Here is a 24,709-nt window from a genome sequence, read left to right as displayed (position 1 = left end):
TGAGACATGTAAATACTTCACTAATTCCTAGGGTCAAAGATACTCAAAATTCCATCTGGAAAAATAATAAACTTCAAGCACTGAGCAGTTACTGAAGAAAGCCCAAAAGATTATGTTTCTGTGTGTATAGCCACAGGAGAATACAGTGGGCTAGAATACCAAAGAATAGAAGTCAGAGCTTGGGGGGTGGGTTATCACTTTAGGAGGGGTTTAAATGTCTAAATATTATGTTGCTTTGTACACCTGAAACTAACAAAAAAAAGAAGTCAGGCATATGAATCTCTAAGGTCTCCCTCCTGCTTCCAGACTTAGAAGTAGATCTCTGTCCTGCTCTTAAAGTATATAGTAAGATGGCTAATTACTTAGCATATGCATGATCATAACTCATGGATACACAGTGATTTATACTTTACAAAGCCCTTTTTACATATGTAATCTCATTTGATCATCACAAAAACTCTATGAAATAGTTGAAATTATCCCAGTTTGCAGAAGAGGAAACTGAGACTCGGAGAGATTAAGGAAATGACAAATGAGAGATTAAGGGCCTCAACACAGATCCTATAACTCCAGATCTCAATTCCTTTTAACCACCATGAATACTCGTTACCAAGTTTAAGACAGACTTCAGTTTTTAAACACACTTCTATGTATTCAGTGCACCCCTAATTCCAAACATTGCCCAATGCAATATTTCACTCAGTCCAAAAGAAAGAAAAAAAAATAAGCATTTAGTATTTACTGAGCCCCTATTATGTGCCATGCCCTGCACTACAGGTGGTGGGATGCAGTGATAAAAATAGCATGCATGGCCCTACTTTCACAGTGCATCAAACCTAGTGAATTATGTCAGGAACCACGTGAGGCACAATACATGCAATTGAAATGTTTTATCACATCTCCCATCCTAGAATTGGATTCCAGATCTTTATCAAAGGCTGCAGAGTCTATGAAAGGGACTGTTCATGTACTTGTCACATCATGGCCCAGTACCTCCAGAGCTCCTTGAATTTGGGTGTCATGCTAACTAGAAGGGGAACTGTGGGGAGAGGGGTGCAGAACAGCCTGGAAAGGCAGCTCTTCCTTTTATAACAATGAGGTGAAATAGGGCGGTATCACATGCTGCTCTGCAGGTTAGTGCAGAGAAGAGAGCCCAGGGCTTGTCCATTTCCTGTGGGCACCAAGCGCACCTCTGCAGCCATGAACCTTAACAGTGATCTTCCCCTCCCTAAAGATAGCCCTTCAGAAGGAGGCCTTAGCATGTCTGCAGGCCCAGCTAGACACAGCTTTGCAGAAAGAGAAGCGATGTCTCCAGACCATGGTCACTAAAGAATCCTATGAGGAATTATCCCGGAAGTCCATCGCCTGCCAAGACGACCTGACACAAGCCCTTGAGAAGGTGGGCCACACTCTCTTTCTCCAGGGCTGTTTGGGGTAAAGAAATGTCCTGGCAGTGGGAGAGGAATAGGAGTCGACTTCCTGCACTACTGGCTGTCACCAAGACTGTCTGCAAACCCTCGCATGGGCTGGGATGTCTGTCCAGAGAAGGCCCCCTTCCTCTTCGTGAGGGCTTGGAGGGAGGGGGCCAAGGATGGAGGCCAAATCTAAGCCTTTCTGCCCGTGGATGGTCCAGGACAAAGTTTTCCCAAAACCTGGATTAGCAGGGAAATTCCTACCTCATCCCTATGCTGATCGTGCCTGGCTGATCTGTTCATAGTACCGGAAAGAGAGGCAACAGGGGAGGGAATGCAGGGACGCAGAACACCAACCACTGTCGTGGCCCCCTCCCCTCAGGGACACTAGGAAGGTGGCGGTGTCTGTGCCACCGTGGGCAGAGGACAGGGAGGGACTGGAACCCTTCTCCATTCAGGGATCAGCAGAGAGGGCCAAAGGGCTCTGACAGCCATTCTCATCTTGTCTTTACCGGAAGCTCAACCACACAACCGCAGAGACCAAGAGCCTGCACCGAAGCTTGACACAGGCCCAAGACAGGAAAGCTCATCTGGAAGATGAAATCACGGCTTACGAGGAGAGGATGAAAAAGCTCAACATGGAATTAAAAAAACTTCAGGGCTTCCACGAGCAGAGTGAGCTGGAGGTGAAGAGGAGCTTGGGGCTCAAGCTGCCTTCCTGTTTGGGGGTCCCCAAGGTCGCCTCTTACACCCAGAACTATTTAGCACCCTTTAGCTACCCCCTTGCTTGGCCCATTGAGCTTCAGGCCCAGGCGGCAACGATCAGAGCAGGGGCACCCTCTGCTGGCCGCTGAAAATAAAATACCCCCTAATGAGTCTCCCAAAGCCGAGAAAGGGCCCTCTGGCTTTGTCATGGGTCCTTTAGGGTCAGGACAGCAAACAGCGTTCCCCTCCTCACTTTGCATTCTGAACAGGTACATGCCTTTGACAAAAAGCTGGAGGAGATGAGCAACCAAGTGCTGCAGTGGCAGAAGCAGCACCAGAGTGACCTCAAGATGCTGGCCGCTAAAGAGGAGCAGCTCAGGGCGTTCCAGGAGGAAATGGCCGCCCTGAAGGAGAACCTCCTTGCCGATGAGAAGGAGGTCGGTGCTTTCTGGTCACTTCCTCCCAGCAGCTCCCAGCACATTCCACAATACAGCCCTTAGTCGGGGCGGAGGTGCCTGGGAGCAAGGAAAGGACACCCAATCTATTCAGTACAAAGCAGAGTCTGGGTGTTTTAGGGCCACATGTCTGTCTCAACCCAGTCATCTTCCTGTGGCCTTGCTGATAGAGATATTGAGCAGAACAAGGCCCCATTCCTGAGGGGAGAGAGTGCCATCTCCCTGTCAGGTACACCCCAATTTAGATAATCCACTGTGCAACCCCCCTCCACTTACCCTGCAGTATAGTCAGCTAAGAGAGCTTCGGGCATACCCCTGCCTGGCTCCTCGAGAATGACTCATGGCAGGAAGCCACACGGTGTCTTGGGGTGGCCACAGGGCCTTTGCTCCAATTGGAAAAAAGCATCCCTTCCTCAAGATATGTTTTTCTTCCATCTGTTAAAAACTTGGCTTAACATATTGGTTTATTTAGAACAAGCTACGGTAATGCCTTTGGCCTGAAAATCATTATTATAAGTGTGCAAATCTACTTTGTCTCTACTATACATGGTGCCAGCTCAAAGATGTCACTTTCATGTAGGTGTCACCTGCACTGATAGAGGTGGGGTCCAACTCTGGACTCAAGAGTTGGATAGCAGTCAGTGTTTCTTCTCCTAGGAAGAGAGAAGAGGCCTGATTTGGGGGTAGGGAGGTGACAGGTCTATGCTCCCACCTCTTATGATCTCATTGTTTTTTTTGTACCAAAGTCCTGTTGCCTGCCCCCGCGGTCAGTGGCCAAAGACACCTGTAGGCTGCACCTAGAGAATGATCAGATTATGACCAACATGGAGCAATGGGCAAAAGAGCAGAAGTAAGTAAGGAAGGAAAAAGTAAGGCAGGGTCCTAAGGCCTGGTCTGAACTGAGGACTCACACATGTGCCAAAAAATAGTGTCTCACATACACGTGCGAGCACACGTACACACACGCGCACACACACATGCGCACACGCACACACACTGCCCTCCTGGGAAGCTGATTCAGTCTCCGCCCACATCCAGGGGGCGGGGATAAATGGAAAGACCTCGACTCCTCAGACAGGTCCAGAAGGCCCTGCTGATTTGGGAATGGAGCAGCTACACAATTGATGCTTCATTGAGGGTCAGATCTCCTCTTCTCAACCTGGGGTCCAGCTTCAGTGCCTGGATCCCTTGAACTGACCTGAGATCACAGTGATTTTGCACGAAAGCTGAGTACGGAGTGTTCTCTTAAAAGCCAGGTGCCAGGAGGGCTCCAGCTCTGGGGATCGGGTGATGAGCGGAGGTCTGGGGCCCAGCACAAGCCTTGCTGAGAACACCCAGTGCCCCACTCAGCCAGCTTGTGCGCTTGCTCACACAGGTCTGGGAACTCCTTTCTCTTGTGGATTTTATTACAGGATCGCCAATGAGAAACTAGGAAACAAGCTCCGTGAACAGGTTAAATATATCGCCAAGCTGACGGATGAAAAGGAGTAAGTCATCCCCACCATCCCAGCTGCTGCTCGGGCCCCAAGTAGAGGGGTCAGCCAGGAGCCAGGGCAGCTCTGTCACTGGACATGCAGATCTGAGCCCAGGAAAGGCCTGGGGCTTGGAAAGACCCCAAGTCCTACCCGTATCTGTGTGACCTTAGACACATCACTTGACCTCTTTGGGTCTTAGTTCCCTCAGCAACAATAAGAGGGGGTTAATAGTCTCTGAGTGCCTTCCGCTATCACTTCTATGATTCTCAGAGCTCAGAAATGCTGAGAAGAAAAGAGGCCCTGAAAGGCAGACTATTAGTTAAGGTAGGGGCTAAGCTGCTGTAACGGATCTCCAAGTGAACATAAAACATAGATGGAACATCTCTAGGAGATGAGCAGTCCAGATTGGTGGGGTTCCTCTGTCCCACATGGTCATTTGGGAACCTAGTTCCTTCTCCTTATTGCTCTTCCCTCCCCTATGGCCTTGCTTCACTTTCATGATCAAAGCTGGGTCAGCAGAGAAAGTGATAGGGGAGGAGTGTTGGAAGTTTGGGAACAGAAGTGAAGGTATGGATGTCTAAAACTGAGATTTCAAAGGTGGTATGATAACAAGTAATGACAAGCTCTAGGGCAGTGCTTCAGGGGACACTTAGAAAATGACCACATTTGTTTGGCATACTGGAAGGGTCTGTGATGGGCTTGTTTTGACAAAAATTGACCAATCAGCAACTGCCCCGAGCCCTAAGCAAAGGATGGAGACATCTCAGCACACCTGGCACCCATTTGTGGAAAGCTCAATCTGGGCTTTGACCTAGGAAGGGGTGGCTGAGTTAAAGGACAGGATCATTGGAATAAGGAGGTAGGAACTGAGAGGCCAGGACATGATAGAAAGTATGGGGTGTTGAAGGTATCGGGGATGCTGACAGGAGTGGACCAGAGACAGTGGCAGAGAAACAGGGAATAAGGTAGGCGAGGAACCCATCAACAAGGCCGGTGGCATATGGCATATGGTGATGACATGAGGGACTGCAAGGAAAGGGGTATCTTCATCTCCAGACAGGTTTATAGAGAGTAAGAGAACAAAGCATAAAGATGAATTGTCTATTTGATTTCCTTTAGAAAACAAAAAAAAAAGAAAATTTTCACTAAGACGAAAATATTTTCTGAAAGGGTTTAACTAAAAGAAAAATGGTTAGAATCTGAGGGTAACAGAAAATGTCAGGCTTTTTCTTATGTTGTACCAAATTCCAGGTAGTTCTGTTTCACAAAGAACTCATTCTCAAGTGTGCTTGAGCCTATTTGAAGGAAACCCATCTTTGAATAATAATAATAGCTCCACTAATATTTATTATGTACACATGTGAGGCACTGTTCTAAGTGCTTTACATGTGTTAACTTATTTAATCTTCATAAGACCTCATGAATTGGGTGCAGTTATAATCCCCATTGATGGATGAGGAAAGGAACTCAGAGGCTAAATAAATTATCCATGGTTGTGAGTAAGTGGCAGAGCCAGAATTTCCAACTTGGGAAGTCTGATTCCAGAGCCCACTGTCACCACTGCCCTCAGCATTGGTTTGGAGAAATACAGTTATTGGTGTGAATAGCTGCCATTGATTCAGCCACAGGAGATATACTAAGTTATCTTTCCCCTGGCCTACGCCACAGCCACCATTCCATCATCTGTAAAATGGGGATAAGTGACTAACCCAAGCTCTCAACAGAGCCGGATCCCCGTACTCCCAACCTTTCAGCAAAGGGATGTGAAAGAACTTGGGCTTTGGCATCAGAACTGGGTGAGAGTGCTTCTAAGCCATGGCCATGAGAAACTAAGGTCATGTCATCAGTGTCGTTCATAACAGGTTCCTGGCTCTTCCAATCAAATGTCTGTCGTTTGTCAAACTGGATCTTTATATGAACCCTGGAAGGCAGATCAAATGTGGCTGTCCCCATCTAACAGATAAGAAAACAGGGCAAGAGCTGACATGACCCAATGGATGAGGAGTTCTGGTTCTGGGTCCACCCCAGCCCCAGTTCTGGGCTTCTTCCAGGCCTCCCTATCCATGGAGCATGTGTAAGAGCACCAGCTCTGGAAGGAGCTGGGCGTCCACAGCCCTCCCTCCTGTGGCACCTGGATCTGTCCTTTCCAATGGGGAACCAAGGAACTGAAGCAGACCGAACACCCATCTGGCCTTCCCTCTCCTCCCGCAGCCAACTCCACAACGTAATGGTCCATCTGCAGCAGGAAAACAAGAAGCTGAAGACCGAGATAGAGGAGAGGAAGCTGAAAGCCGGGCACCCAAGGTTATGCACCAAATCCCTGGGCCCAAGCAAAACGGAGTTCACACAAAGGGGGAGAGTGTGCAACACCTTGGGCTGGAGGGGGACGACCCAGGACATGAGCCACAGAGTGGACATCACCAAGTGTCTCAGGATGCCCCACTGCTCAGGTATGTCTGCCATTTGTCTTTCGCTACTTACTATGATGTCGTCTCTTAGTCCCATGGGTCAAAAAAATAACAGCCTGATATTATATTTCAAGAGATCACTGGATTGGGAATTCAAATCGGGAAAAGAAAACAGGTCTTTTTCTTAGGTACTCTGGACTAGAAACAGTTCCTTGTCTGTAGACAAGGCTTGTTCCTGATCTAAGAACCTTTGCTGATACCCGAGTGCCTCAGGTCTCAGATCTGTCCCTCACTCTGACCAGTCCCTTTTGGGAATTATGGAGAACAGGCAGAATAGGTATCTTCCTTCTGGAATGTGTTCTGGAAACTGCACAGCCTGGGTTCACAGCTACCTTTTCTGCCGCCTCTAGACTCCATGTTACCCCAGAGGGAAGAAACCACACTGCAACAGAGCTGCCTGGCCACAAGGCCAGTCCTCGAGGAATCCCTCCTTCATTTCTCCTCAGATCAAGACTGTCATTTCCTCCGTTTCCTCAGGTTCCTCATATTGCTAGAATCAGTGCCTTGCCCCGAGCATCATTTCCACGCATGTTTTGCAGAGGACATCTCTCTCTTGACCTGGATCAGCTCTTATGGGAACATATCAAGGTCCCAGCTTATTGTGCAAACTGCTAATGTTTGATTGAGTGTTGTCCCCTTCCTGCAGTGGAGTGAGCCTTGGAGCCACCCTACCATCCCCAGGTCCAAACCCTAAAATAAAGACATGAGCACAGCAGTCTCAGTGAGCTCTTGACGTCTTGCAGACATCTCTGTCCCCGCGAGCCCCCAGCAATGTGTTCATCCCTGCCTTCCCTGCATTCTAATGATATAGGTAGGTCCCTCTCGCATTTATATGGAGTTATAATTCCCAAAGAAAGCTTCCGGATGAGTTTTTAAACCAACAAGAGATTATTAGCTCCTTTTTTATTCTTTCCATCTCTGTCTGGAATTTAAGAAGAAAAAAACATCTAAAATCCTCAAAAAGGAAAGTAATCCTGAGACCCAAAAGAAGGAAGAGAAATAAGTGATGCATTTTCCAAAATGGAGGTGAGAGAGCCATCTGCTTTCTCCCTGGCCACCACATTCCATTCCTCCTTTTAACAATTTTATTTTTCTCCCCAGCCAGCTCAGTACAAGTAAAATTCCATTATAACAAACTCCAAGGACAGCTAAACTATTTTATTGTGGTAGGATTTTGTTAAACTGACTACATGTCTAGAATTTCTATTTCTAGCCTATAGGACATTGAGAAAAATAGCTACGAAGGTAAAATAAGAGAAAGTGAAAGAACTTGTATTTCTGGGTAGAAGGAAAGGAAAAGCGAAGGAAGAAACCCACTAGTTAGTTGGTAGTGGTTCTTAAATACTCTTGCCTCCCTCCACAGTCAAATGAAAACCAAGCAAAGTCACTGCTAATAGCTACACAGAATGTCCCTGCCGAGACTTGGGACGGGCCAATTTTAGAAGTGCAGTGTGAGGTGGGGGTGATGGGCATGTTGGTAGTCTTGTTGTCATGGGTGTTGCCTGTGTGTTTATGCTCCTTTGACTGTGTGCCCCCATTTGGTTTAGAATAAGGATATATTTTCTAGAATAGAGAGAGAGCAAAACTGCTCTAAAAATAACAAAAAAGAAAGAATTACAAAGCTAGGACTTAGCCAAGGGGATTATAAATAAAATAAGTGCTTCAGCCACCCAGTGAGAGGCTGTCACTCAGATTGGGGCCAGTAGAATCCTGTGTAACAGACCCTCTCTGCCCACCTGGAGTCTAATTCTTCTCCCCCTTGGCCTGCTTCCTTACCGAAGGGAAGAGAGAACTCACTGGAACCACCAGGTTGCCTTTCGAGACTCCTGCTGAGGAAGAAGCTCCTGCCGTAGACAGGGCCTGGGAAGCAAACTCTGGGGTCCCCAGGATGAGTCCCCTATCTCAGCCTGAGACCCTCAACAGCTGACATTTCTAGTGTATCCAAAGCACTGTGTTATCATCAACTAGGGATTAAAGGATAGAAACATGTGACTGAGTACAAGGCAAGGGACCCCAGGACAGACTTCCAGTTCGACGGCCTCACTGTTCCCTCACACCAAAAAGTCTGAAAGCCAGTCTCAGGAATCCACGTCAGGGCTGTTGGCACAGAAATGTTTTTATACCTCTAGAAAGAGTCAGTTATCATCTGAGAAAGATGGTAAGAATCAGAGTATGAAAGCTGGAAGGAACTTTTAAGGTGGATCTGAATGGAAAGGATCCGCAATTGAAAACATTGGAGACACAAGTGCAGAGTCTGGCAGAAGTCCCGAGACCAGAACAGATTCAGGTAGAGCCTCGGGGGGCGGAGAGCCCCCCCACGGATCTAGTGGCACCCGTGAGTGCCAAGTGTCCCTTGCCAAGTATTCTTGCTTTTAAAATAGAAGGTTGGATTGGATGCGTGGTTTTCATAATCTCTCTGGCCTTTTTCTTCTTATCTAAAAGACCTGAAGGTAAGTTTGTGACCACAGTCACAGCCTGTTAGTCATAAAGCCAGTGTCTTCCCTGTGCTGTTGCATCCCGGGCCCATGTCTGTAAATAGATCACATACCCAGCTTACTTCTCTCCACAGAGCAGGTAGACTCCTTCTCCTAGCCCTTCAACCCAGGGCCACGACAGAAGCCTCCCCAGCAAGCAGCCAGAAGCCCTCTCTTCACTCCAGGAGCCCTCTCTTCACTGCACCTGCATTCCCAATAAAGGTGGTTAGAGGTACAAGGAACGGAAGTAGAGGTATAGTTGGTGCTGGCTGGTAAAGCCTGACTTCCAAACTCATCCATAAAAGTGACATGAATTTTAACTTATATTGAGTTATAGCAGATGGAAATTCAAATCCCAGGAACAGAGCAAGGAAGGGAGTGGAAGGAAGTCAGCAGTGTGAGCCCAGCGCCCCAGGGCTCACTGAGCACAGGCCACTCTCCACGTGCCTTGAAGTCCCCAAGCCTGTTGGTGACTTAGCCCCAACACAGAACCTTGCAACCAACATGCCTGGCAGAAGCCCAACCCTAGGAAATCACAAAATAAGGGCCAAATACCCAGTCACCTCAGCAGATTCACCAGGCTGCTTAACAAAAAGTTAGTGATTCCAGCAAAAGGATCATCTTTTACACGAAAATCAATAGGCAACATTTTACACTGTTTTCCATCAACACACAGCCTTTACACACTCAAAGAGTAGAAACTTCTGCCATTCTGAACAAGAGAGCAGCCAACCCACCCCTGGGGAAAGGCAGAGGGCACGCGGCTACCCACCAGCCTTAGGAACAGCTGGGCCCCCAAGCTTGGTTTGGTGCACCAGGCCATTCTCCTTCCCTGCCAGCTGTGTCCAGCTCTGCCAACCCCTCCTCTAGGAGGCAGGACCTGGAGAACAGAAACAAGGCGAGCTGGGGTTCTAGGAGGACCCACCTGAGGAAAGTCAGGTTGGGGACCTGCGATCTTTTCTTTATTATGTGATTTAGGGCAGCAAGGGAACGAGGAACAGTCAGAAATGCAATAACATTTTACAAATAATAAATTTATTTCCAAATCCTGAATTATAACCAAATTACAGTTCCCTCTAGGTCTGTTTTGCTGCTTTACACAAGAATTTTTTTTAAAAAAAGTCATGGTCAAGTCATTTATACACCAAGCATCCTGGAGACAGTGTATTTGGATACGATGGGTCTGGCCACCTCTCGCAGCTTTGCGGCTACTCTGCGGCCCTGGCCCCACGCCTGCACTGAGGAGCTCTACTCCCTCCATGGTAGAGCCTGGCCTCAGCAGGAGCTTCCCCTAGGGGCCTATGTACACAGATGAAAGCACACAGATGAAAGGGTTTTGTCAGCAGGCCTGGGGTGCTCCAGCCACTCAATACCTGGCTCCCACGGTGCCAGCCTCAGCTCATAGCCCAAAGCGGGCTGGCGTGCGGCGAGGAGTCATGGGTTCCCCTTGCTCTTTCCGACCTGGCGTGTAGATCTTTGTAGACCTGGAGACACAGAAAGAGGGATTAGGAATCACACTGCTGCTCACGCCAGCCAGATGCACAGCGGAGCCAGGGCCTGCAGCCTTGCTGTTTCTAGCTGGTGTGTGAGCAGGCTTCGGGGCCGAAGGGGCTTCTCCCAGCACACTGCCACTCGCCCTGACTACCCCACTTGTGACTGGGAGCAGGATAAAGTATCACCTAGTTCTGATACCCGCTAAGGAATGTTGTAAGATGGACTATTTAACAACTCCTTTCATATCCCGAGGTGAACTGTGGGAGTAGCCTTCCATCTACCTCACTAGGCTGCCACTCCAGCTGTGTCACACTCTGGCTGGCCTCTGCCCCCCAGTTCCTGGGAGGTAAACTCTAAACCCTTGGAATTTCCTGAGGGATTGGAGTGTCTCTGTGATTCATGGCGGGGAGGAGTGGCATGGGGGGGCCTCAGACCACCATCTGACAGTTTGTGCTAATGAGAGGACTCAGGACTGGGGGCTGCCTGGCCAGAAAAACCAGCCATGGATTAGAGGGCTGTACTTAGAGCCCAGCCTCTGAGGAGGGAAGGGGGACGAGACACTGAGTCAGCCACATGGGTCCTGATTCAATCTACATGCCTACAAATGAAACCTCCGATGAAACTCTGGGCGTGAAGCTCAGGTGAGCGTCCCTGTTGGCAGTACTGTGTGTGCTGTCACACAGCAGCGTGCCAGGGGGTGAAAGCAGCCCTGGCAGCCCTGAGGACAATGGAAGCTTTGCACGCGGGACCCTCCCAGACCTCACGCTATGCGTCTCTCCCTTGGCTGGTTCCGCTTTGTATCCTTTTGCTATAATAAAACTATAACCAGAAGTATAGTACTTTCCTGAATTCTGTGAGATGTTCTAACAAATGATCAAACTGAGGGAGTCCACAAGGACCCCCAAATCTGTAACAAGTTGGTCAGAAGTGAGGTGTGGCCCTGGGGACGCCCCAACGTGCAGCTGGTGTCGGAAGGGAGGGCAGCATCGCGAGGACTGTGCCATCCCTACGAAGGCCGACCTAGCTCCGACACCAGCACAAACGCAGCTCACGTCCAAGGCTCTCCTGCCCTCTCCACTGTGGTTTCCAAGCCCTGGCTTGTCGGCTCAGCTGTGAGACCGACCCGGCTACTCCAGCCCACCTCACGACTCACAAACAACGTGATGAACAGTGCCTGGAATTACAGAGTCTCACCACCCCTGGAAAGTACGTGCAGAACTCCTCCACGTGTCCACACGTGACCACCATGAGCTCCTGTCACCAGCTCACCTCTACACATTCACCTTCTCTAAAATCATGACCCTTCATGGGAGCCGGGCCGGCCCATCCAGCTGGTCCTGGGACTTCCAGGGGCGGGCTCCGTCCCAGCCAGGGTCCCAAGGCCGAAGCTCACCTGACACTGCCCAGGGGGCTGCGCTTTTCCTGCTCCTGCCGCCGGGCTCGCAGCTGCTCCTCGGCTAGCGCCATCTCCTCTTCCATGGCAGAGGCTTCCTCTTTGGCCCGTCGACGGTTCTCCTACGGAGAGGAGAAAGGGATACCAGGGACCCCTGGGGATCAGCGGGTGAGCAGGCCTTGTCTGCACCCATCTCCCTGCTGCAAGCCAGGTGCTGTGTAGACCACACCAGCTCCCAGAGGCAGGGCCCCGCGGCTCCTGCCCCAGCAGCACAAGGCCAGGGCCTGCTTTTCTCATTGATTCAAGACAGACGTTGGACAATTCAATCCTACCCCTGTCAAGCCTCAGCACTCCACTCAATCCAGTAAGTACATATATTTCCTTATCAAGTCCACAATGCCAGGAAGTACAGAAAATAGAGAAGACATTACATCTGGCTAGAAAGCTCAGACATAAGGAAGATGTGTGCAGGCCCAGTGTGAGGAGGATATGCTAAGAAGGGGAGAAGCAAAAGCCCCACAACATTCCGCAACCCTAAATAATGGATCTAGGCAGTGGCCATTGATGGACGGACACTAAGACTGAGGAGATGGAGAGGAGATAGAGAATTTATAATGCAGGGATCAAGTGGACCCACGGGGTAAGCTCGGCATCATCCAAGGTGGGACCACCAGACCTCATGTGCCTCCTGACAGGGTCTAAAAGGCAGTTCCCAGCACCACATGCATTTGTGCATCCTTGCCCAACACTGCTGCACCTGACACTAATCAAGGCTTTAGATTAATCCCCAGTTCACAGAACGCACACGGGATCGAGGCACTCATTAACACCTGAGGAAGCAATCAGCCCAATACAGAACATGGAAAATTTTACGATGACCTGATTTCTCTAAGAAATCAATGCCATGAAAAGGGGCGGGGGCAGAACCTGTTTTAGAATAAAAGACAGTACACATAACAACAAATTTCAATATTTGAAATTTCAATGCTAATTCAAGCAAATCAATTATAAAAAGTTACGTCTAAGATAAAAGGTGAAACCTGAATAAGGGCTAGAGACTTAGGTAACATTAAGGATTAATTCTGTTGTGTGATAACAGCATGGAGATTACATTTTAATTTTTAAAAATCCTTTCAGAGATGCATACTCAAGCATTTATGGATGAAAAAAACAACGTCTGAGATATGCTTTAAAATATTCCAGGAAAAAGACAGATGTGTATGGAGGGGGGTGGGAATAAGTGCAACAGAATTGGCAGAATGTTGATAATTATGAAGGCTAGATGATGAATTCATGGTGGCTCTTTATACTGTTTTATCCACTTTTATGAATATTTGGGCTTTTCAGTAACTTTTTTTTATAAAAAGGCTTGGCAGACCAAGTAACTGGAGTGGGGGTGAGAAATCAGTCAGACAGCCTGGCTGGGTCACAGTCGTGATGTTTGAGAGAGAAATAAAATGGGAGGAGAGGTGTCAGGTCAGATGACGATGTGTCTTCAATACCAGGCTGAAGGGAAAATGGATCCCACAGGCAAACAAAAGCTCCACAAAAGGTATCGGATCCTTACCTGCCGAGACTTTCCTGCCTGTTTCACGCTGTAGAACATGGGGCCCAGCTCCGCCAACCACTCTCCATCCACAGCAGTCACACACTGCATGTACTCCTGCAGGCAGGGGTGCAAAGCAGTAGTCACAGAAGGGCCAAGCCTTCAGGCTGTCCCTCCCAGAGTGGCCCCATAGTTAGGAGCTATTTGGGAAAGACCCTAACCCCAAGCCCTGAGAAGCTAAAAAAGGCAGGAAAAAGCCCCAGACACTGGAATTTTAATCCTGTATCCCACCCAAATTATTCCATGATGAATACTCCCTAGTTAGTATCCAAGAGAAAAGGCCCAGCCCCTCAGAAAACCCTTCTCACGATGACACCAAAAGGGGTTGGTTGTCCCAGGCAGCAAATAGGAAACAATCCTGCTGGCACAGCTGAGACCATTGTACTGTAGAGGTTAATTCTGTTTAAGTTTCCTCAAACCTCCCCACAACACACTGAAAACCATCCTCAACTCCCCTCAAAGCAAGGCATGTGGTCTCAAGCCTCCCAAGCTAAAAGCTCGTCCCAGAAAGCAGTGAAGGAGCCTGGCCCAGCCAGGTGGGCCTGTGTCATGCAAGCCGCCTTAGAAAACTCACCTTGGTGGTCATGACCAATTCATGATACACTATGTAGTCTGGGGTGTAGCCCATTCCAAAGAGGGAGCTGGTGGGGTGCAAGTGGCAGGGCATCCCAGTCCGGATATTCACATACTCCCCTATTCCCTAGGGAAGACACACACCAGGCGGACACATCAGAAAAACACTGCTCATGTGTGCAGCTACCCCGCCCCTTCATATTGTCTTGACACAGGCTTGTGGGGGGAGCCCAGACGTGCAGAACTGTACAATGGGAAAGGAGGAACTTTGCCCTTGTACAAGAATCAGGCCAGGAAGGGGCCACAGCTCCAACGGGCTCACCTTGAGCTTAGCTGCCTGGTGGAAATAGGCAGCACAGATACACTTTCGGACGATGTCCCAGTCAGTGCCACACGAGGCCAGGCTCATCCGCTGCTGCACCATGATGTCCTTGAGCTGAGCCCGCACCTCCCGAACCTACAGCAGGACACAGGTAAGCAGGGATGGAGACCTCCCCTTCCCCTGCCTCCCACCCCTCACCCGACATCCTGCTCATCTGGGCCACTGCCCCCACCTTCCGCATGGCCTTGGCATGGATGAAATGATCATTACACCAGATGGTAGAGTAATTATTATTCTTCCACTGCAGGTAAACATTCAGGTAGGTCAAATGATCACTCTCAGGGACAGCAAACTTCTCCCGGATTTGGTCACTCTCCTCCTCTCGGCCCTAAGAAGGAAAAGGGGCCCTCTCAGCACGGGAGTCCAGGCCATGGAGAAGAGCCTGGAGGATCTCATACTATCACCTACCAACACACAAAACTCCAAGCACATCAATGAGTGCCTTAACAATACAGGAAATATAAAGTCGTTTATAATAAAATATGTATTCTAAAATGTGAGGGTTCAGGTACAACCATACTAGAAGACAATGTCCAAACACTCCCTGAGAAGCACTGATCGAGCCTATCCTTTCCACATCTATCCCAACCTGCTTAACAAAAAACAGCAAAATCATTCTTTGGAAACTTTTTGATTCCTGGCCCTCCATTTCATTTTAATAATACAGAGAGAAATGACCGCCCTTTCTAGTCCTTCCTCAAGCCCGTAACTCCCCCTAAGGCTTCTGGGAAGAAAGGAGAGCTCCCCACCTTGGGCCTGTAGAAGATGGCTGGGACGGAGAGCATGGAGACAATGAGCAGGATCTCGGAGCTGCAGCCCATGTCGCAGGATACAATAAGCATCTTGGACAGGGCTGGGTCCAGCGGGAACTCCACCATCAGCCGCCCAGTTGAGGTCAGACCACCTAGGAGAGAGGAGCAAATCCAGATGTTCAGCAAGCACGGTGCAGAAGAGGGAAAGAGCCCACGAGGCCCTGCCCGGCTCCCGGGGCCACAGCACCTGTGTTGTCCAGGGCCCCGAGGATCCAGAGCTGGTACATGGAGTTGAGCATGTTGTCCTCCGGGGGCGGGTCCATGAAGTGGAACTGCAGCAGGTCCTGCACCCCGAGGGACTTGAGCAGCAGCACCACGTTGGCCAGGTTGGTCCTCTGGATCTCGGGCACCGTGGTGGTCAGCAGCTCATTCTTGTAGGCGCTCTGGGTGTAGAGCCTGCCGGGGGAAAGACCCAGTCCTGCAGTACCTGCCACCACCTACCCACGGGGCCTCCCAGACGCGCCTGGCTGCCAACGCGGGATTGCTTAGGTGGACGAGCAACGCTCTCTGGGTTCCCTCTGCACGTGCACCCCAGAACAGCCAGCCAGATGAAAGTCACAAGTAGGAAGGAGAACTCTTCATTTCTTCCCCCCACCTCCCGCCTTCTCTTTGAAACACGAATTTCCACCTATTCAAAACTCAGTCCTGCCAGCTCACTCTTCTGCTAGTCTCCTACATGCTTGTTTCATGTCTGACACCAGTGAGCCTGGGACTAGGATTATTGCTGGGTTTTATTTTCTTTACATTTTCCTGTATCTTCTGAATTTCTATAATGGATACATTATTTTTAAAAATCAGAACCAAAATAAAAAAAGAATCACTGGAGAAGTTAAAAAAATAAATAAATAATGTGACTTTTTCAGATTTATCATCTGAGAGAAGACATACTATAACTATTAGTCTTATACTGCAGCAAGTACATTCCACATAGGTCTGCCTAAAACCCAAGGCCACTCAGACCTCAGAGCTACCTGGAAAGGCTACTCCTCCCACTCAGCAGCATGTGATGAGAGGACCAAAAAGCGGTAGCCCCACCATCGGTCCCAGCCTTGGAGAACAACGCTAGGGCCAGCACCCCTCTGCCGGATCACAGTCCAATCTGCCCACCCCAGCCCAGGCCCCACATTCGGCAATCCCAGCGCCGCCCCGGAAAGCAGGCTGGCACAGGGTTCCTACCTGAAACACTGACCTGGGCCCGTCCTCCCAGCTCGCCCTGACCTCTGGTTGGCATTGGCCTGGCTGATGGGGTAGATCTGCAGAGCATCCATACCAATCCTGGGGTTGAAGACCTAGAAGGGGCAGCAAAGAGCAGATTAATGACAGAGCAAGGGGGAAAAGGACAGGAAGGCAGCCTTGAGACAAAGCAAACCCTAGTTACTGGCACATTATACAACAAAGTGTCTTAGCAATATAGGCAGCCATCCTTTTGGAACCAGGAACCTCAAAATTTCCCCATGATCTCTGTTGAATTACTTACATTTTTTACCTCACCAAGTTATCACAAGGATTACATGAATCAAGCACATGGCAAATTCGGCACTTAATAAATGTCAGCCTCTTAACTGCCACCACCACTTCCATACACATTCCTTGTTGGAGGGCTGAGGACCCAGGGCCTGCTTCCCAGCCCCAGAGCTGAGTTAGCTTTGGGAGAGGGTCCAGGGCCCTGGTACCAGTGTCTTCCCTTACCTTTAATTTACAATAACCAGAGTCGATAACAAACATGATGCCATCAACAGTCAGAGATGTCTCAGCAATGTTGGTGGCAACAATACACTTCCGCACGCCGTCTGGAGCCTACAGCCGGGCAGGACACAGAGAGGGAAGGCTGTAGGCCCTCAGGTAGCAAAGAACCCCCAAGGAGAAGAGCGTGCCCCACCCCTGCCAGAAAAGTAACACCTGCTCTCTTGTCCTCCTATGGGAGAACCCAGAGAACCCAAAGAAGGGACCCAGGACATTTGTTCTTGCTGTCGCACCTTCTGGAAGATTTTGGCCTGGAGGTCGGAAGGCAGCTGGGAGTAGATGGGCAGCACGGCCAAGGCGGGCGCATTCTCCAGTTCTTCCAGATGTTCCACAATCTGGTCTGAGGTCACCTGAGAACACATCACCGTGAGGCACTGGAGCCCCAAACATTCACACATAGGACACCCGTTCATCACGGTCATGACCAAGGCACACACCTCTATGTCCTCCTGGCCGGGCATGAAGATGAGGATATCGCCGGGGGCTCCCGACAGGTGCACCTGCAAAGACTGCTTCACTGCGGCCTCCACGTAATCCTCCTGCGGGGTCTGCAACACCAGCCAGGGATACCGTCAGAGGTCAGTGGCAAGGGGAATGCAGGCCAGGCACCCCTCTGGGAGCCAGTGGCCCTGTCACAGGTCTGGGGCTAGAGCCGGGGACTTTCAGACCTGCCACACCTGTAGATGGGCCTGACTGCCCTCCCTAGACCCAGCATTTCTGCTCCAAAGAAACCATAAAACCAAACCCAGAGCAGTCCTTTGTCTCCAAGGCCAGGAGCTGCAGGCTGCCCCATCTGCCCCACGGTTCCCACAAGACCTTCCCCAACTCATTCCTCTACCCTGCACCCGCCAACTGGCTTCTCATCAGGGCTCAGTACCTTGCTGAAGAGGATGTCAACGGGGAAAGTGCGACCAGGGATGTGGAAGATGGGAACATTCCCAAAAAAGGCAGCAAATTTCTCTGCATCCATGGTGGCCGATGTGACAATGAGCTTCAGGTCTGAGCGCCGAGCCACCACCTAGGAAAAGAGGTCAATGAGAGGCTTCCCCATAGGTTTGAGGCCCTTGACTTCCATCCTCCAGTCTCATCAACATGACTCCCAAATGAAACAGAAGCCAAAGCTGACGAACTGGCACACACATGCGTAACAAACCAGACAACTAAACCCATGGAGCCACGGCCAAGGGAACCCTGAGTGACTCAGCTGAGCAAGAACAGAGTAAACTATAATCCAGGTCTGAACCCGGTAACCCGGGGGCCTCAGGGGACAAGGGCCTGACAGAGACCCCCCTCAGCCTCACCAGCCTGGACCCCAACCCACCTAGAGCGCCCTGATCACTAACCACTGGCAGTGCACAGGTCAAAGCCCCACGGACAGGGCCTGGGCCCACCGCCCTCACCTCCCGCAGCAGCCCAAAGAGCACGTCGGTGTTGAGGGAGCGCTCGTGCGCCTCATCCATGATGATGGCACTGTAGTGATCCAGGTCTGCTTCCCGGAGCGACTCTCGGAGCAGGATCCCATCAGTCATGTATTTGATCAAGGTGTTTTCTGAAGTGCAGTCTTCAAAGCGGATGGCATAACCCACCTGGAGGTCAGAGGGAGATGGCTCAGAAGCTGGGGTACCAGCTTGCCACTGGCACACCCCATGCTGGGTGCAGGCCTTAGCAGATCAGCTCGAATAGACGGAAGCTACCAGATAATGAGTACACAGCTCAGCCCTCAAGCCCACTCACCTCCTCGCCAAGGTTTCCCCCCATCTCTTCGCTGACTCTCTTGGCCACCGACATGGCCGCCACACGCCGGGGCTGGGTGCACCCAATCATCCCGTAGTCCGTGTAGCCATCTTCATGCAAGTACTGGGTCAGCTGAGTGGTCTTACCACTCCCCGTCTCCCCAACCACAATGACAATGCTGTTATCTCTGCAAGGAAGAGAAGGCAAAGGGCGAGTCAGCCAGAGTAGAAGACCACCTCCAAGAAGACACTGCCACCTGCGATCCCCACATCTGGCTATCTGAGGAGTACCTGCTTAGAGGAGAGGATTTCCCTGAGAAAACAGCCTTGTACTGAGATGCCAGCTGAAATGTCTAGAGGTTTAAACAAGTGAACTATAACAAAACCATGCCATCTTGCCGACTTCACGCAGAGCAGCCTAGGGTACCCAGTGAGAGAACAAAAATTCTCTCCCTTCCTCATCAGATGCAATGCCCAAAGGAAAAGGAGTTACCAGGAAAACGCAGGAGACAAAGGGGATGCCCGATTCGGAACGGGAATTCCCAGGCCCTGGGGCAGAAATACCTGATAATAGTGAGGAGTTCTTGTTGTACGGCAAAGATGGGCAGGTACTGCCTCTGCTCCAGAATTGACTTCTTTTTTGCAAATTCACTGCTGGCTTCACTCTTTTTCTTCATGTGATCCGCAAACTTCTGCTCTGTCCTGAGAAGACACGACAGCCTAAGCACCCTGCACGATTTCCCACGTTTTCCTTCCTGATGGGGCTGCTGCCCTTCTTCCTACACCCAAGAATGAGAACTACTTCAACAAGATGCAATAAATCTTTAAGACACTAGAGAAGCCAGGTGATCTGAAAGGCCTCTTGTCTCCTCCAGCCTAAGGGAGCAGAACTGCTGTCTGAGAACTCGTCGTCCTGTCCGTAATACACCAAACACCCCCGTCAAACAGAGCTAAATATGGCTCAGAGGAATTACAGATTAGCAAGCGGGCCTCTGCCCTAAAAAGAGTTCAGCCAGAAGAGTGGCTGAAGTCACAGGTCATTACCTCACACAGAATACCCTTAGGGCTAAAAGGAGGAGTCTGATTACAGAGTAATGACCAAGGTCAGACCTCCTCCTGACATGACGACACAGTCTGTAAGGCTTCGTTTTCAAAGAATTGTAAAAACAGTCCAACTTAACATTTACCTACAACTTCTTCTGAAAGCCCTCAAATATCTGACACATGTACACATCCCAAGGCTCAAAAGCACTATGTGGTTTTCCCAAGACTCCATGGCAAAAAGATACCAGCCAGCGCTCGGTTAGTCCACACGATCTTCCACCCACCCTCCTCCCAAGACTGTCCGTCTGTCAGACCTACCCCACGCTGTCAGGCTTCCTGTTTCTAATTCCCTAGTCACTCCTGGTCAGCTAACAGTGAACACTTAAGGGATTAAAATAACTAGACTAACAAGGGCTGATCAATAGTACTGACTTCTCACTGGGGACACTTCTCACAGGGGTACAGAGAATTATTAACTCAGGTGACAGTTCAATAGGACTTCAGAGTGTGCAAAGCATGAGATCCACAAGGGACATGTGAGTCCAGCCACCTACCCAATGTGGGAATCCCAGTAAGCAGTTACCCAACATCGGCCTAAATAGAAGATGATTGAAGATGATAGAAAAGAGACCAGGAGAAAGGGACTAGAAGAGACCGGAACACTCAAAGTGACATCATTTTCCTATTCACGAGCCATGAATTCTGTGGGTTCTGCTGCGAGGGCCCCAGTCTTCGGAGACGCCCATTGCTGGCCGAGACTCCTACCTGTAGTCCACTTTACCATCTTCTGTCAGAGGTTTATCTGGCTCTTCCTCTTTTTTGACGCCCATTATATCTCCCAGTTTGGTTCCAGCCAGTTCCCAGTGTTTGTGTTGAGCCTGAAAAAAAACACAAAAGGTAAGTCTGCTCCATCCTGTGACACATCTGTGGTCAACAGAAAATGAATCCCATTTGACAACAGGTTTCATCTAGCAGCAGGTGGTCACCTCCCGCCAGGCAGTGGTGGCACTGAGTGTGCATTCCAGCCATCAAAGCCCTGGACCCAGCTGTCCTAACCAAGGCCTTGCTGGAGGAATACAATGGCCTCCTCCAAGGGGCGGTTCCTGCTCTGCTAGTGTACGCTAACTTTCAGTAGGAACCCTACCTATGAGGTCTACTGATGTTTAAAAAGAGAAAAGAAAATAATATGCACAGACTCCCCAGCCCAGGTGACAAGAAACCAACCTTCTTGCGTTCCTTTTGCTCCCTGTGCTTCCGTACTGTTTGACTGCCTTTTCGAGCAATGATGGCCAGGTCAGAGGTGGCATCCTTGACTGGAATCACAGGCTCTGGCTGCAGGAGGTTGAGGGAAAGAGAAGTCCCCCATAGATCATTAGTCTCAACAAGAAGGTCCATTTCACAACAGCCCTAGTAAATGAAAGGGGCAGCCACCCTATCGTGATGGGTCCTTTTTCCCCCTCTTCCTTTCTTTCTCTTTCCATCTCCACTTCAGGTCTTTCTGAGCCTTCTCCTTTCGGGCCACACAGGAAGCTCACCTGCTTGGTGAACACAATGCGCCCATCCAAAAAGGGAGGCACAAGGTTGTGCACCATCAGATGCACCTTGGCCGCGCTGTCCTCTTCAAAGTCCTCGTCCACCTCCAGCCGATGGACCACCCCGCTGGTGAGCATGCGGTTGGTCTCCCAGCGCTCGTTATCCTGGACGGACACAATGGGAGGCCACACTCAGAATGCAACTGAAAGGTCATCCTGAAAGGTCACCAGACAAATCCATGCATTCAACCCTGACCAAAGGGCCATGGGGGCTGCAGGATGTCACAGGACTCTACCCTGCCTCTCCTTAGACGAGTCACTGATCCCAAATCAGCCGCAGTGCTTTTTCCAAAAAGCAGCACTTGATATCTCAGTCAGAACCTCGATATGGACACGCAAGTGGTGACTGTCCCCAGCCCCCCTCAGAGACACAAAGAACATAGACCACAGAGCCAGGTCCCACCCTATCAGTTCCCATCAACAGCACCCCTCAAGAAGTACTGCAAAAGAGAAGTTATGGATTGGGTTTTTTTTAAAAGCTACTGCAAAGTTCCATGCCCACCCCTCCTCTATCTCCTGCGTTCCAGCTAAATGTGGTACTTCAGCAGAGGGGACACACTGTGATGTCATCACGTGCACGCGACCTGCTGCTTCTGCCACATGCCCCCCACACCAGCTGACTCTGCTCCAACCACTGTGGGCAGCCTCACCTCGTTGATCTGTCTCCGCTGAGCCGAAATGCGCTTCTGCTTCTGTTTATGCAGATGCTGCTCCCGCCTCCTCACATAGTCCTCAGAGGAGTAGGCCAGAGGATTGTGGAACTCGTCATATCCCTCATCCATCATGTACCAGTCCCGATCAGCTTGCTGCAGCGCAGGAAACAAAGCAATGAGAACAAGGAACAGGGCAAGTTTATGCACACGACGTGCCAGAAGGGGAGGAGGTGTTTGGTGAGAAGTCACTGGTGCACTGGAATGAACAGCCCTGGTTCAGAGACGCAGGAAGCCACCTGCTCTAAGAGGAGCCATCTCGGGGAGAACGTCAGTGGCCGACTTTCTATAGGTAAGACTTTGTATGGCAGCCCATCATGACAGCACTTCTCAGATTTACCACATGGTGGCACCAACACATAACTATTGGGCTGTCGGAAAAGTCATGGTGTATTTTTGCTGTTTTTCGTTGCAAAAATGTGTCATGACTTTTCCGGCAACCCAATAGAAGTTAGGTCTGACTTGCATTAGGTGAGAAGTTTCATCGTGGAGCCTGTGCCTCTCGAAAGAGATTCCAGGGCTTCGGGACTAAACAGGGCTCAGCTTCCCTGAGACTGTCCAGAGTGAACCACCCTCATCCAAGTCCACAGGGGTGTCACTTGTTTTCCGACACCTCCTGTCACCCGTTCGCCTATGGATGGCCACCCTCCCTCACTTAGCCCCTCGAAGATGTCAAGTTTTTACCCTCTGGTCATCCTCCCATTGCTGCCGCTCCTCTTCTGTGTCAAATGAAATTCCTTCTTCGCCATCCTCGCGTCTTCCTGAAGGAGAGCACACAGCAGGTCAGTCCATACGACCCCAGCTATCCCCAGTGGCCGCCATAGATCTGCAAAGCTGCAGAGCTCTAGGAGCACAACTTTGCTCAGCCTCACCAACACGAGGGACCTGCCTCCCTGCCTCTTGTTCCCACCCTGTCTTACCTCGGCCCCTGGACAGACGCGGGGTAGACCCCAGGTGTCTTCTGTCATCGGCCCACTCGTTGTATTTGTAGGATGGGGTTGGCAGAGGTGTGTCATCTGAGTACTTGCTCCTCACAGACCTGGGAACCAGTATAACTAGCATCACTAAACAGTCACTAAGCTGAGACATGTTCCCCAGCTGCCATACGTTCTCCCAGCCCAGGTCCCTTTGCCCACCTCACGTCCACCCATGCCACCCACCAAGAGAAACTGAGCTGCTCTGCTCAGAACATCACCTATCCCGATCTCGACTAGATGACCGATGGCTCCGCTCAGAATCTCGATAGGAAGGCGTTGGGGAGGGTGATTCCCACTGTGAGCGCCTTGAGGAGCCATAGCCATTGTCCTCTTCCTCCCAGGTAGACCTTGAAGGGGTAGCTGCATCTGGGGCCACAAAAGAACATCCATAGGAAATGTCAAACTTAACCAGGGCATGGCTCTAGAACTATTAGCCAAAAGTCAATTTCCCAAGTTTATTTTACTATTTGTAAACTTTGTACCTATTTGTAATGGATAAGATAGTTCTGATAGTTTTTAAAGATACCTGAATTGTAATGGTCTAGTTTTCATCTGTGTTTATAACATTTTAAAGAATATCTAATTTATCTCTGCAAACATACCCCTTTTGAATATAAGTAATTCTTTTTACTAAATTCTTCTGTTCCCCAGCTCCCTATTCTTTCCTGCTATTTGGAAAACTGGCCATTCAGTAAACTGGCCCATCACCTTAAAGGAGTATCCATCTTGAAAGAGAGGTCCAAGGCCTTCCCACCTGATTCAGAACCAACTATTCCAAGTTCACGGTGGAATCAGGAACTCTGACTCTGCCCACAGCAATCCCACTGAGGATGAGAGTCACCTTTTATACACTTGACCCCTCACAAACCACCACCAGCAACCGCTCAGTCTACCTTTAGGTCGGTGTCGAGGGCTCTCCGGTTCATTTCTTCTGCTGCGCTCTGATCCCCCGTCTCGCTCCGATCTGCTGCAGTGCCTGCTTCTATCCCGCTCATCTGTCAAGAGTCGCACAGAGCTTAGAATACATATGTCCCGTCCCAACTTCCACCCATCTTCACCCTAGAGAAAGGACAGGCCTTCCCACTCACTCACAGGTGCAACCTGCTCTGCTCTAATGCGATCCATGGACTCCTGACACTCACATATCCCCATTCTTTCAAGGGGCAAAAATAGTTACTGGCTAGAAAGTTTCAAACTCACAGTAACAGTTATTTTCCTGCAAGAATTCAAAAGAGAATAGTTACAAGTCTATAGTGAATAGCTGTTTAATTGTTGCAAGTCTATAAGCTATAAAACTTAACTATACTGAGCAAGGCCAGCGTTGGATTTTATGTCTGGCTTTGCTCCACAGCACTGTCCTTTCTCTATCACTAACACTATTGTAAACTCTGGTTTCGTAGACGTATTACCCATTATCACCTTTACCACCAAGTTTCATAATAAAATGAGGACCACACACTCAAGCAAAGCAGCTATGTTGTAAGTAACAGTCCCTAAACTGCCTGCTATTCCTAATCCCAGCAGGGTCAAAACCAACCAGAATGACATTATACAAAAAGGACTCCCTTTTTTTTTTTTTTTTTTAGCTGAGCCATCCTGCTACCTGTTGGCAGCTCAGCGGCTGCTCAGCTCGGGCTGGACTCGAACTGCTGTTGCTCAGA

General features: G+C 49.8%; 2 protein-coding genes across 4 annotated transcripts in view; one reads left to right on the top strand and one right to left on the bottom strand.

Moving 5' to 3' along the window:
• PMFBP1 (polyamine modulated factor 1 binding protein 1) overlaps positions 1-9,907 on the top strand; it is a 45,247-nt gene extending 35,340 nt beyond the window's left edge. Inside the window, exons 15-21 of one of the 2 annotated variants that reach the window (XM_019654417.1) lie at positions 1,235-1,399; positions 1,931-2,098; positions 2,387-2,554; positions 3,319-3,422; positions 3,985-4,059; positions 6,259-6,497; positions 9,085-9,907. In XM_019654417.1, coding sequence (XP_019509962.1) covers positions 1,235-1,399; positions 1,931-2,098; positions 2,387-2,554; positions 3,319-3,422; positions 3,985-4,059; positions 6,259-6,497; positions 9,085-9,107 — 942 coding nt within the window. In that variant the 3' untranslated portion in view covers positions 9,108-9,907. Of the gene's footprint in view, positions 1-1,234; positions 1,400-1,930; positions 2,099-2,386; positions 2,555-3,318; positions 3,423-3,984; positions 4,060-6,258; positions 6,498-6,992; positions 7,226-9,084 lie in introns of those variants that run through there. The other variant, XM_019654424.1, reaches the window with a different exon arrangement.
• Positions 9,908-10,007: 100 nt separating this feature from the next.
• The window catches only part of DHX38 (DEAH-box helicase 38), an 18,082-nt gene continuing 3,380 nt past the window's right edge, over positions 10,008-24,709 (bottom strand). For both annotated transcript variants that reach the window (XM_019654407.1, XM_019654400.1), the window contains exons 4-27: positions 23,942-24,043; positions 23,267-23,414; positions 22,992-23,110; positions 22,756-22,832; positions 22,012-22,167; positions 21,305-21,466; positions 20,994-21,101; positions 20,535-20,647; positions 19,290-19,427; positions 18,727-18,913; positions 18,393-18,578; positions 17,870-18,010; positions 17,430-17,540; positions 17,226-17,342; positions 16,939-17,046; positions 16,426-16,538; positions 15,437-15,645; positions 15,187-15,341; positions 14,610-14,765; positions 14,378-14,512; positions 14,057-14,182; positions 13,444-13,539; positions 11,877-11,998; positions 10,008-10,473 (exon numbers count right to left, since the gene is read on the bottom strand). In XM_019654407.1, the coding sequence (XP_019509952.1) occupies positions 10,389-10,473; positions 11,877-11,998; positions 13,444-13,539; positions 14,057-14,182; positions 14,378-14,512; positions 14,610-14,765; positions 15,187-15,341; positions 15,437-15,645; positions 16,426-16,538; positions 16,939-17,046; positions 17,226-17,342; positions 17,430-17,540; positions 17,870-18,010; positions 18,393-18,578; positions 18,727-18,913; positions 19,290-19,427; positions 20,535-20,647; positions 20,994-21,101; positions 21,305-21,466; positions 22,012-22,167; positions 22,756-22,832; positions 22,992-23,110; positions 23,267-23,414; positions 23,942-24,043 (3,170 nt within the window). In that variant the 3' untranslated portion in view covers positions 10,008-10,388. The remainder of the gene's footprint in view (positions 10,474-11,876; positions 11,999-13,443; positions 13,540-14,056; positions 14,183-14,377; positions 14,513-14,609; positions 14,766-15,186; positions 15,342-15,436; positions 15,646-16,425; positions 16,539-16,938; positions 17,047-17,225; positions 17,343-17,429; positions 17,541-17,869; positions 18,011-18,392; positions 18,579-18,726; positions 18,914-19,289; positions 19,428-20,534; positions 20,648-20,993; positions 21,102-21,304; positions 21,467-22,011; positions 22,168-22,755; positions 22,833-22,991; positions 23,111-23,266; positions 23,415-23,941; positions 24,044-24,709) is intronic.

This window comes from Hipposideros armiger, unplaced genomic scaffold (genome assembly GCF_001890085.2).
Source record: "Hipposideros armiger isolate ML-2016 unplaced genomic scaffold, ASM189008v1 scaffold_9, whole genome shotgun sequence".
Lineage (NCBI taxonomy): Eukaryota > Metazoa > Chordata > Mammalia > Chiroptera > Hipposideridae > Hipposideros > Hipposideros armiger.
This window is presented reverse-complemented; position numbering and strand designations above follow the sequence as displayed.